At 37.2% G+C, this 17,728-nt stretch overlaps 1 protein-coding gene across 2 annotated transcripts in view; it reads right to left on the bottom strand.

The window, feature by feature from the left end:
• gpr158a (G protein-coupled receptor 158a) overlaps nucleotides 1-17,728 on the bottom strand; it is a 98,651-nt gene that overhangs the window by 66,104 nt on the left and 14,819 nt on the right. For both annotated transcript variants that reach the window (XM_084939714.1, XM_084939713.1), the window contains exon 2: nucleotides 7,345-7,450. In XM_084939714.1, the coding sequence (XP_084795840.1) occupies nucleotides 7,345-7,450 (106 nt within the window). The remainder of the gene's footprint in view (nucleotides 1-7,344; nucleotides 7,451-17,728) is intronic.

Here is a 17,728-nt window from a genome sequence, read left to right on the forward strand (position 1 = left end):
AGTGCTTTCATGGATGTGCTATGTATGTTTTGAACAGGATGGTTGATGCAGCTCGTCCAAATGGAAAGCTTTTTTATTTATTTATTTATTTGATATAATAAAAAGTTTTGTTGAAAATCCTGTTCCATTTAAATTTCTTGTCAAAACAAGCACATACAGAAACTTGAATTTCTACTTCAGTGTCTGGAGTGAGATATCTTTAACAAAAAAAAAAAAAAAAGGAATCAAGGAAAAGAAAGTTAAGATAGGAAAAAGCAGAGTTAGCCTTTTAAACTGGCTGACTAATTTAGTTTAGTTTAAATAAATGTAATTAAGGAATATATATTTCACATAATAGCTTTAATTTTAAATTAAAAATCATGAAACCCAGATACAAAAATATTATAATACACCAACATAAACCTTTGAGTTGCTGTCATTATCTTTGCCAAGGAGGTTATGTTTTTGGTAGTGTTTGCATGTCATGCTCAAGAACTAAATAAATTCTGATAAAACCTTGTAGTGGTGTAGAGCAGAGTCATGGTAACGATCCAATACAATTTGGCTTACATCCACCGCAGTCTTCAAGATGAACTTGGTGACTAATTGGTTGAAAATTGACAAAAACCCTTGTAGACTGGATGACCCTTGAAAGTATGGTGTATTGTTAACATATAGAAAATACCATATAAAGATTTTCAATATCATGTCACATTTGACCTCTGACCTCTCCTACAAGGTTGATAGATTGATCTGAAGGTCAGAGTGCTATATAGAGCTATTTATAATGTTAATAATAATGTTTAAATACATTTTACAAAACAATAAAATAAATACTTCATTATAAAAGTAAATCAGGTGTGCTGAAATCGGTTTCAACAAAGCAAATAACAAAACTCTGCATTTTATATTTTAGTCAAGTGCAAATTTAACCTCCTAAGACCCGAACTCTTTGATGGCATGCATTTTTAATTTTTCTTTGCTATTTGGGCTGATTGGGACCTGATGAATGTAAAAACAAAGAATTACCAGATTTTTTTTTTTTTTACCTAATTTTTGTTTCTGAGAAAAATGAGAGCCACATATGAGGACATTCGTTTAAAATTTTGATAGAACAGTGGCAGTATAATGTCCTCGTAAATGGATATCAGGCCCTTGTAGAGCAAAATTAGGTATCTTGGTCTAGGCATCCCAAAATGTGATGTCCACAAATGTGGACGCCAGGTCCTAGGAGGTTAAAATGCATTTAAAAAGAACAACAACAACAAACAAATATGTACAAAATGCAATACTATTCCTTTAAAAGGAAATACTGCCCAGAGACTGAAATGCCTTGGTGGAGGTTTACGCCCTTGGAGTGTTTTTTGTGGAGTTTTTGTGTGTGTTTGTATTTTAGGTCTTTTTTTTTACTATTTCCAGTTAATAAAACTGAGTGAGAGGTTACTCATCTTACTCAGCATCCCTCAAAAAGAAACGGCACAGAACAGAGTCAGGGTTTCTTGTTACGGCGGGTGGCGTAATCATTCAGGTAATGTGTCACTGCCTTTCACAGGCTACGATCCCCCTGGGCCCCACCACTTGTTCCCAGCAATAAGCTAATTGATTGAAACATTCATCATCATCCACAGCCACATTCTCTTATGAAAGCTGACCCCGGGGCAGCAAAGTCCTAGACTTTTGGAGAACATTGAAACGCACTAATGGAAGTGCCATTAGTGAGAGATGAGAGGAGGAGAGACGAGAACCCCAACAAGAGTGTGTACACTTTTTCCACAGGAAATGAAGGTGAGATTGGGGTTGATCATCCGTGGGCTTCGCGCTCGTCTCTGTTCATTCGTGTAGTTTCATCATGATTGGTTTAAGTCAGACCTGCATCCCTAATCAAAGGAACTGCAGTGTTTGCTCCTAGCTAAATAAATGCAGTCTATAATTAAATTGATTGCTATACTACTTTTTGACAGCAGCACAGTGATAAGCCTGCTCCTGCAAACTGATGGTGATGTATGTGTAATGCCTAGCATATAATCTTCTGCATAGAAAACCCTGAGCTCATTGGCAATATAAGGAAACATCACTTGTGCTATTTTCCTGCACCAGTAAATGCATCATTGCACGTGATTAAAATATGACCGATCAATGATAAATAAATACAAAGATGTATTTTTATGATAAATAAAATGAAATATTAAAATATTAATACGTAAAAATACTTCATTATGTCGAGTACTGTTTCCTTTCCTCTTTTATGTCTATTTTTCGCATTATGGTTTTAAGTGCTTGAGTACTGATATTTCCTGAGGCAATGTGTATATAGTAATGTACTATGCAGTGCAAAAGCCATCCATCCTTCTTTAGTTGGCACTATTACAAAATGCCCAAGATAGCATAGCTTGAAAAGGCATAGTGCAGCATATTTGTACCAGGTGATTTCCAAAAGGCTATTAGCACTGAACCTGGTATAGTTCAGCATGGTGTGCAATGTGTCCTTAAAAAATTTGAAGAAACTGGCCAAAAGAGATGACAAAATAAGAAGTGGCAGGCTTAAAAAAAAATCTGTCTACAGCAGATGAACGGTATCTGAAAGTCATGACTTAACCCTTTAAGACCTACCATAGAACCAAGTCTGCCAGAGTTATCTTTATATTTTTACATGCTGTAGTGCCATTTTTGGGAGCATTTCAAGTTGCTATACATCAATCAATCAATCAACCGTTATAGCCCAAACTTTAATAATATGTATGCATTAAGTGCATAATAACTACACAAACTACAAAAAAGTGCAATAATCATTTTTGTGGGTTTTTTTACACATATTTCTAGTTAGAGAAATTTAAGAGGTTTATCCCTCAAAACTGTAAATATAAAAACGTTGCACAAAATAGTTTCCAACCACAGGAAATTTATTTTGAGTGTCTTCATAGTTTTATTTTTGAGATACACCAATTTTTATATACTGCAGGAAAAACGAAGAAAAAATATTATAATGAAAATTTACAAAAAAACAGCATGTGCATCAAAATAAAATTTCCAGCAGTGCAATTTTAGTTCTAAGCATCCCAGAAACTATTCAGGAAAGCATAAAGCCAAACATGACTTTAAAAAACACCAGCATAGGTTTATAAGGCCCCGAAGGTAAACTACATTTTCTGCAAAAATCTTCCGTCACTTCCGGTTTCGGGCAAGTAATGGCGGACATAGTTCGCGCTGACGTCTCTTCCAACGTAGGAAGTGTTATGAACAGCTGATCGGATCAGCAAAGAGTGTTTCTGGAATATTATGTTTTTGTTGCTGCAAGTGCTTTTTATGCAGTTTTTGCAAAGCTATAAGTGGAAGGAAACCGTGACCTAGGGCAAGCTGATGGCATAACATGTAAGTACAACTCCTCCGGTTTCATATGCAAAAAAAAATGATTGTGCTAGCTTACGTGGTTGCAGTTCTACAGGGATTTAAAAATGGTTACGCAAAACGGAGCGTGCCCGCTCCGACCGGTTTTAAAGGGTTAACAGACCTGACAAAGGACCTGAGAGATGCATCTGACCTTTTTAGTTGATCCATTTAAACTAAATGAGATTATCCTAATGGAAGAGTAGCTGTCAAGAAGCCATTCTTATGGAAGGGAAACAGGGGAATAATGGTCGAACCCAAAACTGGATTGAAAATCAGCAGCAAGAGGTCTTTTTCTAGGAAAATACAGAGAAGGTGTGACTTCAGCCTTTTTCACAATCTCTATGTAGGAATCCTGTGTATTAACAGGTTGAGCAGGTTGCTATTTTGTGAGTCTTCCATATCACTCAGTTGCTTCCCCAGAGATTATGTCATACACAGTTCAACTTCAGCTTGCACAGCAGCTGGTGACATCTTGCTATTCATTTGTCAAATAATATTTTTTTTCAACAAAATGGTATTGTTTAATGATTTCACACACAGTTTGGAAATCTGTAAGAAATGGTGAAATGAAAATGAAGTTGTTCCGTTGGGCAGGCCAGTGCATTTGTGGCATGGACCCAAAAGCAGACACGGAAGAGACAAAAACTAAGGTGTAACAAAACGTGAGCTGTTTATTTGGCCAAAAAACGTGAAAACAAATCAATGCAGAGCAAACCGGGGCGAAAACTAAAACTAAAACCTAGACTGGGAAAAACTAAACTATGACAATTATGACAATAAGACATGATCATGATTCTGAGCAGGTAAATATGAAAAACTATGAGAAAAACATGAACATAACCTAAACAGAATCATGAGATTCCTGAAGACATGACATGACATGAAGAAAAGAAAACAGACACACCAACAATGAACAGAGGAAGACAGAGGACTTAAATACACAGAAGGGCAATGAGGGAAGTGGAAACACCTGGGGAGACACAGCTGACACAAATGAGCAAGATGCCACGGTGAAGCAAAACTAAACACACTGAACATGTAAACACAATACTTTCAAAATAAAACAGGAACATGTAGACACATGAACTGGGACATGCAAGCCTGACACAAGAGACAGAGAGAGGGAAAGGGACACAGAGGAGAGAGACACAGGGGGAACCTATATAGACAAGGAGATAACACATGACAAACAGAAAAAGACTCATAAACAAGGAGACATAGGTGAAACACAAACTAGACTAAAACTCAACAAAATCCTAGCTAATAATAACAATACAAGAGCTTAACATATTTCAAATATAACATAAGAAATCAAAAATACAAACTAAAGAATCAAAGACAAATATTGACAGATTTTAAAACAGCATTGCCCTCAAATAACCACAGGGTTTGGATGCTGTTGGGGTTGTTGTATTTTTCCTGTCAATAATCTGAGCTTCATTGTGCTTTGCCTTAGTGTGCGCGCCTGTTGGATCAGTCATCCATGTCATCTGCCTCCATCTGAGTTTGGGCTGCCTGTACGCTCGGCTGGACAAACAGCAGCTTGAGAGGAAAGAGAGGCCTGGAAATCCGGCAGGGCGGCTGGAAGCGACTGCATTTTGTCAAATTCAATTGCTGGAATGGCGCCACTTAAGCAGCTCCTAAGATGCAAATGAAAAACAGCGGATGCGCGACGCATGGAAGTCGTAGTTGTTATGCGAATAATGATGGCGAGATGCATGCATAAAGGACACTAAGTAGTAGTGACGGGTTTGCTGTAAATGCTGCTATAAAGAGCATCTGAGGGTGGAAAAGAAATGCGAATGCTGCACATAAATAAACAACCCCAACACCATCATAACAAAGTGCTTTGTTTCCAATAAAACAAAGAAAGTACGCCTTACATGGATCTTAAAATGGTCCCAAAGAAACCCATTACACATCAAATTGCTGCACATAAAGAGGGAATACCTATACAGCTTAAAAAACAGTCAATAAAACTAAATGAACGCCTATTTGCAAATACAGGGGAACCCTTTTAGTGTTTTTTACAGCATTACCACACAAAAAATCCTAAAACACTTGATTACACTTCAGTCATGCTTTCTATGCCTCCTCTATCAGCCCCAAATTGCCTGGTCATGCACTTTAAGACCAGAAAGAGGCTCTAACAGATACAAAGATTTTGCTTTTTTGTTTCTTGCAAAACATATGAATTACAACCCCTGCATTCCACATCAAAGACTAATAATGAGGTGGCTGTAGCTGCTCTTGCTCTTGGTCAGCGTACGTCCACATATACAGTTGCTCTCCCTGTCCACATAGTTTATCTAGCAGGCATGACGATAATGAGCACCTCCGCACGATAAAGCTGTCAAGCAACACAGGACACATCCTGTAGTGTGCCACAACCACAACAGCTTTCATCATTCAGCTCTGAGCAAGCACACTCCTGACATGCTCCCGCGGTGTGAGCACACATTATTCCGCAAACCCGGCTAAAATCCATGCCATTAACCAAGCATTTCTCTCCTCGCAGTCACCCGACACAGAGGCACTATGTCAAATGTCTCTGGCATTGACTGTCCACAGAGAGGTGCAAGTGCTCAGACAAAGAGAGTGATTAATTATTCAAAGAGGCTCACTGCAATCCATTACATCACATGCATTATGAAGCAGCCTGATCTACGGCACCTCTTCAAAATCTATCAGTCTTAAGGATGAGGCTGAAACGGACAGGACACTAGCTGCTAGGTAGACAGCAGGACAGGTAAATAAAGGGCTGCAATTAACAGCAGGAATAAAAATGTAATGACCTGTACATAACATGGCATTATTAATTATTTAATTAGTGAAACTGTAAATCTTTACTTTTGCACTTTCTGTAGAGTTTTATTTTCATACTTTTCTCATTTTAAACTGGTCATCCACTAGGTTATTGAACCATTTTTACCAGCAATAACGTAAGTTTAAATAGGTAATCAATGTTCTGTTGCATGACCCACTTTCAGCTGTTGGACGGATGGTCTCATATTTGACTCCAGAATAAGTGCCCAGTTCACATGTCTGCAAAACCAGCCCATCCCTCCACCACCACGCTTGACTAGCATAAGATGTTTGGTTTTCTCTAAACACGGCATTGTGCTTTTATAAAGGTGCTCACACTGATGCAGAGCTAATCAAGCTAACTTGAAGAACATGGTGCAATTAGAAACTACAGATCAAAAAGTTGTCCAAAACAAGCCAAGTAATATGACTATCTGACCCAAAACCTAACTTCAGTGTTTAATGATAATAGTTTTCAAAATGGTGAATGTGGATGTCTGACATTCTCTTAAAAATAACAGTACTGAGAATTTTATCATCTTTTCCAAGTGGACCTTGAGACAAGACGTTTTTCATTTTAAAAATGACCAGAGCTACTCTGCCAATGCTGAACATGAGTATAACCCTCCGTCTCAATTCCAGGCACTTATACTTAGAGTTAAATATATTTCTTGACCCTGGAAGGAAACCCTCAAGATTTGAACCAATAGGGTCTGTGTACTTTATCAGTTGGCTAATGACTACAAAATGACTTGGCTCATCTCTGTCTACCTAGTTTCACACAAAGCTGTGCATTCAGTGTCAGACAAACACATCATATTTCATGACAACGCAACCTTGACAGAGGTAATAGCTGAGACGAGCTGCAGCTGCCTTTGACAAAGCTTCATGTGTGACAAAAACATAAATCTTCCCTGCAGCCTTGGCACGCTGTGGGATATATTCGCATAGATAAACATCAAGTGATGCTTTGTATCCACTGTACACTTTAGTTTAGTGGTTATATTGTTAGCAGTATCATTAAAGGTGAATCGGATCCCCACATTTGTCACAAGACATACAGATTTACTGGTTTTCCATTTGGAGCCTTGTGTAGATGTGACAAAGTAGGTGTGGATTACAGTTCAGTTTAACTGAGCAAATCAATCTAGCCCCTATGCTTGGCACACTCACCTCCATAGTGGTCAGGTTGCATCGATGGGTTCCAGCAAACCAGCCATCAGTGGAGCACTGGTCGATATCAACATCCTGTAGATTAATGTCCACTCGAACCACTCCCCTGCAAGATGGAAGGACATTAAAAGAGATCTATTAGGGTCATTTCTACCTCCATGTTTTTATTCTTGGACTCAACTAGAGCTTTACATGATTTTCTAACATTTTGCGATTTGATTGTTATGGTGAACAGCTGTGGAATTGAAGCACTTTGAAATTGTATCATTCTTTCTTAAGCATATTGTATATCAGAAAAGTTGAGAGTGTGGAGGTTTGAATGCAAAACAAGGCCATTAGTTCAGGCGGAAAAAGTTCACGACATAAATGTGAAAACCAACACATATGAAAAAAGATCAAGTGCAAAAAAGGAAGCACAACAGACGCTTCCCTGTGACGACGGGACTATTTATACACACGGGTCTGATTGGACAGTAGAACACACGTGGTATAACTAACAAAGGACATGACAGAAAACTCATCTTCAAACTAGAAAAATTTGCATTTCCTACGAAAATGCAGTGTGGATGCTTTAAAGCTGAAGCTGTATGCAAAAACTAGCTGAAAAAGCTGAAAAGTTGCAGAAATTGTAAAAACTTTGCAGAAGCAAAGGAACTTTGCTAAAATGGAATAACTTAGCAGAACTGCAATATCTTAGAGGAAACATAATACTTGGCAGAAATACAATAGCATAGCAGAACCTAGCAGAAATATTGTAACTTACCAGAAACATGATAACTTCTCAAAAATACAAGAATTTAGGAGAAATAGTATAAGATAACAGAAAGAATATATTTAGCCAAAAATACTTAAGCATTACAGAAACACTATGATTTAGAAAAATAGTACAACAGAGCAGAAATACTGTGATTTACCAGAGACACTGTGATGAACTATGAATATTGTAATTTTAAATCAATACTATGTTTTAGCACAAATACTATAATTTGACAGAAATACTATCATTTGGCAGAAATACTATGTTTCAGCACAAATACTCTGGTTTAGCACAAATATTATAACATAGCAGAAATACAATTATATAGCAGAAATGCTATATTTAGAAAGAAAAATATAATATAGTAGAAATAGTATGATTTAGCAGAAATACTACAATATAGCATAATAACAATGATTTAGAACAAATACTATGATTGAGCAGAATAGCAATAACTTAAGTAAAAATACTGGAAAAGCAAGATGACAAGCTGAAAAAAAAAAACAGAACATGGTTAAGTTCCCTCAAAACTAATTGTTGTTCACCTGTGAAAAAAAAATAAAGAAATAAAAATAAATTTAAAAAACAAGAAGGAACAGCCAACAGATACACACAAAATCAAATATGTATACACAAATGCACAGAGAGAGAGACACACGGAGGGTCTATGCCAGTCAACCAGTCTGAATATATTATATTTTTTTCCAACAATGAGATGCTGCCCTAAAGAGGGTCTCTCTCTCTCTCTCTCTCTCTCTCTCTCTCTCTCATGCACACACACACACACACACACACACACACACGGAGAGAGAAGCATGTTTTCAGTCAAGCAGCCTGGGAGCTGCTAAATTTGAATCCACAGAGGCTGTGTACTTTTCCCCGCCAAAACAGGTGCACACACGCAGCACAGAGACAGGATTTTTGTAGTCTATTTCTCATAGTGAGGATTCCCCTCAAACAAATGACCATAATTTCCTAACTGTATTGGCCAGAACGGTCATTCTTACACCGTTTTGTTCAGAAGAGATGGGGGAATCGTCAAGTGTTGACAATTTATCATTAAAATATGAATTTTTAGAGATATATGACATCGATGACTTGTTGGCTTAGAAGCCACAAAGGCCCCAATATGAAAATTTGAATGCCTCAGCCCACATATATGATTGGCTGGCTGGGAAGCCGTCCAGGCCCTGATTTGTAAATTTGAATGTCTCATCCCTAAGATATGATTGGCTGGCTGGGAAGCCGTGCAGGCCCTGATATGTAAATTTGAATGCCTCAGTCCTCACAGAGGATTGGCTGCCTGGGGACCTGGCAGAAATATATAGAAATACTATGATTAAGCATAAATACTACATTTAGCAGAAATACTATATTAAGCACAAATCCTATAAAAAGCAGAAATACTATATTAAGCAATATAAATATCCTATAAAAATCCTATAAAAAGCAAAAATACTGTACTATGATTTGGTAGAAAAACTATAATTAATCAGAAATACTATATTTAGCACAAATCTTATAAAACAGCAGAAATGCTATGATTTAGCACAACAGTAATAACTTAAACAGAAAAATTGGAAAAGCAAAATGGACAGCTGAAAAAATGCTGAACATGCTAAGGGTCCCTCAAATATACTTGTTAAATGAAAAAAATCGGCAAAAAAAAATATAACAGCCACACAATCACAAATATGGACACATATGGAAACACACATGCACAGAGAGACACACACACAAGATCCAATTCAGTCAACCAGTCTAAATATATTGAATTTGAATCTTACAATGAGATCATCCCATAAAAAGGCTTTCTCTCTCTCTCTCTCTCTCTCTCTCTCTCTCTCTCTCTCTCTGTCACACACACACACACACACACACACACACACACACACAAGATCCAATTCAGTCAACCAGTCTAAATATATTGAATTTAAATCTTACAATGAGATCATCCCATAAAAAGGCTTTCTCTCTCTCTCTCTCTCTCTCTCTCTCTGTCACACACACACACACACACACACACACACACACACAGGGAGAGAGAAGTAAGTTTCTAGCTCAGTCAAGCAGCCTGGGAGCTGCTGAATTTGAATTCACCAATCAGAGAGCCTGTGCACTTTTTCCCGCCAAAACAGACAGGTGCACGCAGCACAGAGAGACACAGGATTTTTGCAGTCTATTTCTCATAATGACGGCTCCCCTCAAACAAATGACCATAATTTCCTAACCGTAGGGGCTAGAACGGTCATTCTTACACCGTTTTGTTCAGAAGAGATGGGGGAATCTTAAAGTGTTGACAATTTATCATTAAAATATGAATTATTAAAGATATTTGACTTCTAATGCACCATAACTGAGTAGAGCAAAGCAAAAACTGCCTTGACTTGCCCTCAAACAACGTTTTCTAACTCTAAATCTATTTGGAGTATCAATATCATTCTTTCACCGTAAGAGACAGCAGGCTTTGGTGAACAATCATGGAAATTTTCAGGTCTCTGTGGAAATCCATTAAAAAGATATGACGAGAGAAAAAAGTGGTTCATTTCCAGAGTTTGAAATCTGAAGAAATCTGAGCGAAGGACGAATTTCCTACCCTCAAACAAGTCTAACTCATTTCAGAACGGTAATAGGTGAGAAAATAATTCTTGAATTGTGAGCGTCAGGAGTGTCTGAAGATATACTGGGACAAGCCTTATGTCTTAACTTTGCTTCGTTAAGGAGATATGACGATTCGAATATGCCTCTCATTACAGAAATCAAGCGGTGATTTTGAACAAGCTCTCCATTGACTTTCTATGGAGAGTTTTGCGACTTTGTGTTGGTCTGAGGAGATTTGCCAAAATTCTATAAATCCCACAACAATGATAGTGACATTTTCGGAAAGCCAGCAAAAATACCTACGTTTTGATGTATAATTTGTGGAAGTTGAGTGAAAATTGAGCAAGTAGCAAGAAGTTGTTCGGACATGAAGAGAAGACTGCAAAACCTTCAGTGGCACACTGGAAGCCAAGTGCATAGCAACCATAACAACGCATGTATTTTGTGAAAAATCACAATTTTGCAACTGAAAACTTTAAGAGACATAAAAGTAAAACGGTAAAAGATTTGAAAAAGCTGATTTATACCTGAATAGCCCAATAATTTGAGAACATTTTAAAGTTTGAATGGTTGTTCTACGTGAAAATATGAGGAAGTAGTTAAGTTTCAAAAACAAGCAAATTTTAGCAGAATTGCAGAAGTTTCCCATTCATTTCAATGGGACAAATTAAGCTTAATATTTTAAAAAGTATAATAGTGAAAAATACCAAAAGACATAGCACACATTAGCAGAAATAGCAGAATAGTTTAAAATTTGAACGGTGAAAATCGGCTGAAAATTGTGGAAGTAGTTAAGTGCCAAAAAGTGTACGGAAGTCCCAAGAGGAACTCAATAGTGTGGATGCTTAAAGCATCCACACAATAAATCAGAAAGTGACAGAAAGAAAACAAAGAATCACTGAGGGAACTACTAAAAGAAACAATGAAATGAACCAAAACACAGGATGTAAAACTGAAACTTGGCATTACAAAAAACCACAAGAAACAACAGGAAGCAAATACTCAAAAATGGACACAAAAAAATAAAGCTTGTAATCTGCTAGAATAAAGAAATCAAAACAAGAACCGAAACATTCAACAAACACAAAAATCAAAACTTGAAACATTTGGAACAACAATAAAACCTCAACTGAAGTCTAAACTCAACTAGAAAAATTTGCATTTCCTGCGAAAATGCAGTGTGGATGCTTTAAAGCTGAAGCTGTCTGCAAAAAGTAGCTGAAAAAGCTGAAAAGTTGCAGAAATTGTAAAAACTTTGCAGAAGCAAAGGAACTTTGCTAAAATGGAATAACTTAGCAGAACTGCAATATCTTAGAGGAAACATAATACTTGGCAGAAATACAATAGCACAGCAGAACTTAGCAGAAATATTGTAACTTACCAGAAACATGATAACTTCTCAAAAATACAAGAATTTAGGAGAAATAGTATAAGATAACAGAAACAATATATTTAGCCAAAAATACTTAAACATTACGGAAACACTATGATTTAGAAAAATAGTACAACATAGCAGAAATACTGTGATTTACCAGAGACACTGTGATGAACTATGAATATTGTAATTTTAAATTAAGACTATGTTTTAGCACAAATACTATAATTTAGCAGAAATACTATCATTTGGCAGAAATACTATGTTTCAGCACAAATACTCTGGTTTAGCACAAATATTATAACATAGCAGAAATACAATTATACAGCAGAAGTGCTATATTTAGAGAGAAAAATATAATATAGTAGAAATACTATGATTTAGCAGAAATACTGTAATCAGGACATATACTGTAACATGACAGAAATTCCTCCACTTAGTAGTAATACTATAACATAAGACAAATGTTATGATTTGGCACAAAAACAAAGATTTGGCAAAATGCTATGATTTAGCAGAAATACTATGATTGAGCAGAAGTACTAAGATTTAGTAAAAGTACTTTGATTTAACAGAAATACAATTATGGAGGAGTAATACTTTAAAATGGGAGAAATATTGATACACACACACATACACAGAGCCTAAAGGGAAGAGTATTTGTGCCATGGAGTGTTAACAAGAATCTGAGGTCCATATTAGAAAAGCTGGTAAAATCATAAAAGTTTGCAGAATACTGTAAAAGGCTTTCTCTCTCTCTCTCTCTCTCTGTGGTTGTCTCGCACACACACACACACACACACACACACACACACACACACACACACACACACACACAAGATCCAATTCAGTCAACCAGTCTAAATATATTGAATTTAAATCTTACAATGAGATCATCCCATAAAAAGGCTTTCTCTCTCTCTCGCTCGCTCTCTGTCACACACACACACACACACACACACACACACACACACACACACACACACAGGGAGAGAGAAGTAAGTTTCTAGGTCAAAGCCTGGGAGCTGATGAATTTGAATCCACCAATCAGAGAGCCTGTGCACTTTTTCCCGCCAAAACAGGTGCACGCAGCACAGAGAGACACAGGATTTTTGCAGTCTATTTCTCATAATGACGACTCCCCTCAAACAAATGACCATAATTTCCTAACCGTAGGGGCTAGAACGGTCATTTTTACACCGTTTTGTTCAGAAGAGATGGGGGAATCTTAAAGTGTTGACAATTTATCATTAAAATATGAATTATTAAAGATATTTGACTTCTAATGCACCATAACTGAGTAGAGCAAAGCAAAAACTGCCTTGACTTGCCCTCAAACAACGCTTTCTAACTCTAAATCTATTTGGAGTATCAATATCATTCTTTCACCGTAAGAGACAGCAGGCTTTGGTGAACAATCATGGAAATTTTCAGGTCTCTGTGGAAATCCATTAAAAAGATATAACGAGAGAAAAAAGTGGTTCATTTCCAGAGTTTGAAATCTGAAGAAATCTGAGCGAAGGACGAATTTCCTACCCTCAAACAAGTCTAACTCATTTCAGAACGGTAATAGGTGAGAAAATAATTCTTGAATTGTGAGCGTCAGGAGTGTCTGAAGATATACTGGGACAAGCCTTATGTCTTAACTTTGCTTCGTTAAGGAGATATGACGATTCGAATATGCCTCTCATTACAGAAATCAAGCGGTGATTTTGAACAAGCGCTCCATTGACTTTCTATGGAGAGTTTTGCGATTCTGTGTTTGGTCTGAGGAGATTTGCCAAAATTCTATAAATCCCACAACAATGATAGTGACATTTTCGGAAAGCCAGCAAAAATACCTACGTTTTGATGTATAATTTGTGGAAGTTGAGTGAAAATTGAGCAAGTAGCAAGAAGTTGTTCGGACATGAAGAGAAGACTGCAAAACCTTCAGTGGCACACTGGAAGCCAAGTGCATAGCAACCATAACAACGCATGTATTTTGTGAAAAATCACAATTTTGCAACTGAAAACTTTAAGAGGCATAAAACTAAAACGGTAAAAGATTTGAAAAAGCTGATTTATACCTGAATAACCCAATAATTTGAGAACATTTTAAAGTTTGAATGGTTGTTCTACGTGAAAATATGAGGAAGTAGTTAAGTTTCAAAAACAAGCAGATTTTAGCAGAATTGCAGAAGTTTCCCATTCATTTCAATGGGACAAATTAAGCTTAATATTTTAAAAAGTATAATAGTGAAAAATACCAAAAGACATAGCACACATTAGCAGAAATAGCAGAATAGTTTAAAATTTGAACGGTGAAAATCGGCTGAAAATTGTGGAAGTAGTTAAGTGCCAAAAAGTGTACGGAAGTCCCAAGAGGAACTCAATAGTGTGGATGCTTAAAGCATCCACACAATTATATTTGCAAGGAAATCAAAACCCGAAAACAACAAAAAGACCACGGAGTAAACAAAGTGTAGTAAGGCCAACTGAAACCCGCTGTTGAAGAAAGTCATTTACCCTTTTGTTGATTTATTGATTGAGTGATTGATTGATTTGTGTCAGACGGGATTTTTTTGGGTGGTTTTCTAAATAGAAGCTTTTCAAATTAAAAGAGTTGATCTGAGGAAGGTAGATAAAGCAAGTACATTATGAGCTGTATGTTATTGTCTGATCTACTAATTTCACTTAAAAGTACAGTAAAGTTACACCAGCGGTCCCGACCTTTTTAGCGCCACGGACCAGTTTATGTCCGACAATATTTTCATGGACCAGCTTTTAAGGTGTTGATATTGATAGATACAACAAAATAAAACCAGTACCGGTACCAAAAAAAAGGAAGATTTATCCATAACACACGGGAAAAGACCCAGGGAAACTGAGTTAACGATAAGAATTCTAAAAAATAAAGCTAAATTCAATTCAATTCAATTCAATTTTATTTATATAGCGCCAAAACCGAATTTCACACCCGAGGATTAACTCTCGCGGCCACTGAGCCGGTCCGTGGCCCATGGGTTGGGGACCGCTGAGTTACACTACCATAAAATCCTCAACATGTAATTGCACAAACCTGTACTTGGAATCTTAACTGAAATTTTAATGGGTTCTAACATGTTATAAAGCAAAAACAGACATTTGTTTGCCTCATGTCTCATCTCTTCTTCCTAAGAAAGAAATCAGTCTGACAGAGATGCAATTAGCCGTGCACTACATCACAACAAGACACTCTGCAAGAGGCTGGACTCTTTGTTCCGTTTCGACCAGCTGAGCCAGGCAGGACCTTCTAATGGAGCTGTTGAGGATTTAGACTTACTTAGCTTTCTGAAGCTCTGTGAAGAGAAGGTCACTGTGTGTGATTTTGAAGGTCAGCCCCTTTGATTCTGACAAATCTTTTCACTGGTGTGGCATATGTCCCTTTCACAAGTGCAGCTCACAGGACAAACCAACAGACAGTTACATAATGCTCTATACTATATGCGTAACTATACAAGGAAAAAAATCTAAACAAGCTTGACAAAATACTTCAAATCCACAAGAAACTCTAAACTGTCTCTCAGCGACCTCAGCCCACTTACAGGCTTTCTCTCTTGGTAGACTTAAAAATGGAGCACAGCCCGAGGCAAGTGTTGTTAGAAAATCTATACCGACTTTAAACTTTATGGAAGACATGCTCTGGAGAGTTATAGCTCAGTAGGACGAGTGTCATGACACCAAGATAATGTGCACATATGAAAAAAGGTATTTCTCTGATCCAGCATTCAGCGCCTTTAAGTTTCTCACACACAACATTTTACATAAACACCAGCCGACACGAGAGGAAAGAAAACCAAGCGTTGCCGTGTAGCTTTCGAACAAAATCACCAAATATACACTTTGTTATTTGATCAGGATGAATATAAACACAAACCCTGCTCTGAAGTGAGCGGGCGAATCAGCGCTGTTATCTATTTAATCAGGCAAAACCTGCAGCTGCTTCCCTGCAAATAAATCAGCGGCTGACTTTGCACTGACCTTTAACTCCTTTGATGCCCGTTTGAACACTGACATTCACACTGGGTTTATTTTGTTATAGGATTAACAGGAAACTTTGGTCTCCCAGTTTCCAGGATTTGTGTTTTGCGTTTAAAGGAAAACAAAAAAAACCCGCTGGTGTAGATTTTAAACTCTTGACCCTGACCCTGAACTAGTATGGATATACATCATATACCACCGCATTAATCACCTAAGTCTAAGTTCTCATTGTCATCGAAATACTAACCCTAACCCGTAATCTGACTTTAGGCAATTAAAATATGTATCTTTTTTATACTGACACAACATCATATGCAACATTTTTTTTTCCAAAAAAGTCTGTTTTGCCTTTCTCCTGAAACGATGGGATGGTTTGATCAAGTGCTCGAATGATGTAGAAAAGTGCTACAAAAGTGTCAAAGTGGTTTCTTAATACAAGCCTCATTTGTCTATTAATACACATTCATACTCAAGTCTCTTTTTTATGCCAAACCACTTTTAGTATTTAGTATCTTGCCTAAACAGGGTCCCGTTATACCTGCGGGCCATTATTATAACATTATACTACGGGCTTTGTACACTAAAGGTGACATCATCACACCATGAACTCCAGTTTTACTTTACCTACAGCAAAACGTCAGAGGTTACAAAAATTGAGTGGTGCACAATCAGCCAAAACTTGGCTCATTTGCAAGATCAAGAACATCCACATTAGAGGAGCCAATGTTCAACCACTAACTTTCTGATTAGTAAATGCCTCATTCTTCCTCCTGAGCCACAGTCAAGCCCAGAGTTCATCAGAGAATTAAGACAACTTGCCTAATAGAAATCCCCCTAATTCTGCCAAAATAACTATGACACCATCAATGAAATCTACAACACCTCTGAATTTCTTCTGTAGTATCAGGCACCTAACCTTCACAGTAGATGTTTTTAAGCCCTGAAAGTTGTATGGTGTGGTGGTCTGAGAAGTTAACCTCTTCAAATCTTTGTCATGGTCTTCTAACCATTCCTGAAGAATATTTGAAGTGCGGCAGTACGCCTCTTCCATCGGGAAAATGCACGCAGTCTGCGTTAATGCTTAAGGAGTTAATATTAGTCAGTAAAATCTACATAAACGTTGGGAACCAAGCTTAGCCAGATGAATTGTGACAACCGCAGTTTCAGCCATTGCGTCTTTGTTTTGATATATATTGTGCATGCATAAAAACACATAACAACAAATTATATCTGATTTCATATAAACACTGATTTATTTATCATTTGCTGTAGAGTGCACATGTAGTTCATGTTTGTATCTTTAACATTTTAAAATGTCATTATCTTATTTTACAAGCTTATTTCTGATGTGTATCAGCGCAACACCAATGCTGTGTCTGGTTCCACTTGGTAAATGGACTGGTTCTTATATAGGGGTTTTCTACTCTACAAACCTTATCCAATCCTATCCATATTCACCCATTCATACAAGCACTGTTTTCTACGTTGTTGTTGTTTTTTTTCCTATCTAACATGCAGACTGGAGCAGCTCGGGGTCGAGCCACAAACCTTTCAGTTAGTGTATGACCTGCTCTACCTCCTAAGCTACAATCACTTTATAGCAAAGATATCCCACAAGACCTTTTGGGTATGCTCTAAACCTCAGCTGT

This window comes from Perissodus microlepis, chromosome 9, assembly GCF_051167445.1.
Source record: "Perissodus microlepis isolate ML-2025 ecotype Zambia chromosome 9, ASM5116744v1, whole genome shotgun sequence".
In the NCBI taxonomy this organism is placed as follows: Eukaryota; Metazoa; Chordata; class Actinopteri; order Cichliformes; family Cichlidae; genus Perissodus; species Perissodus microlepis.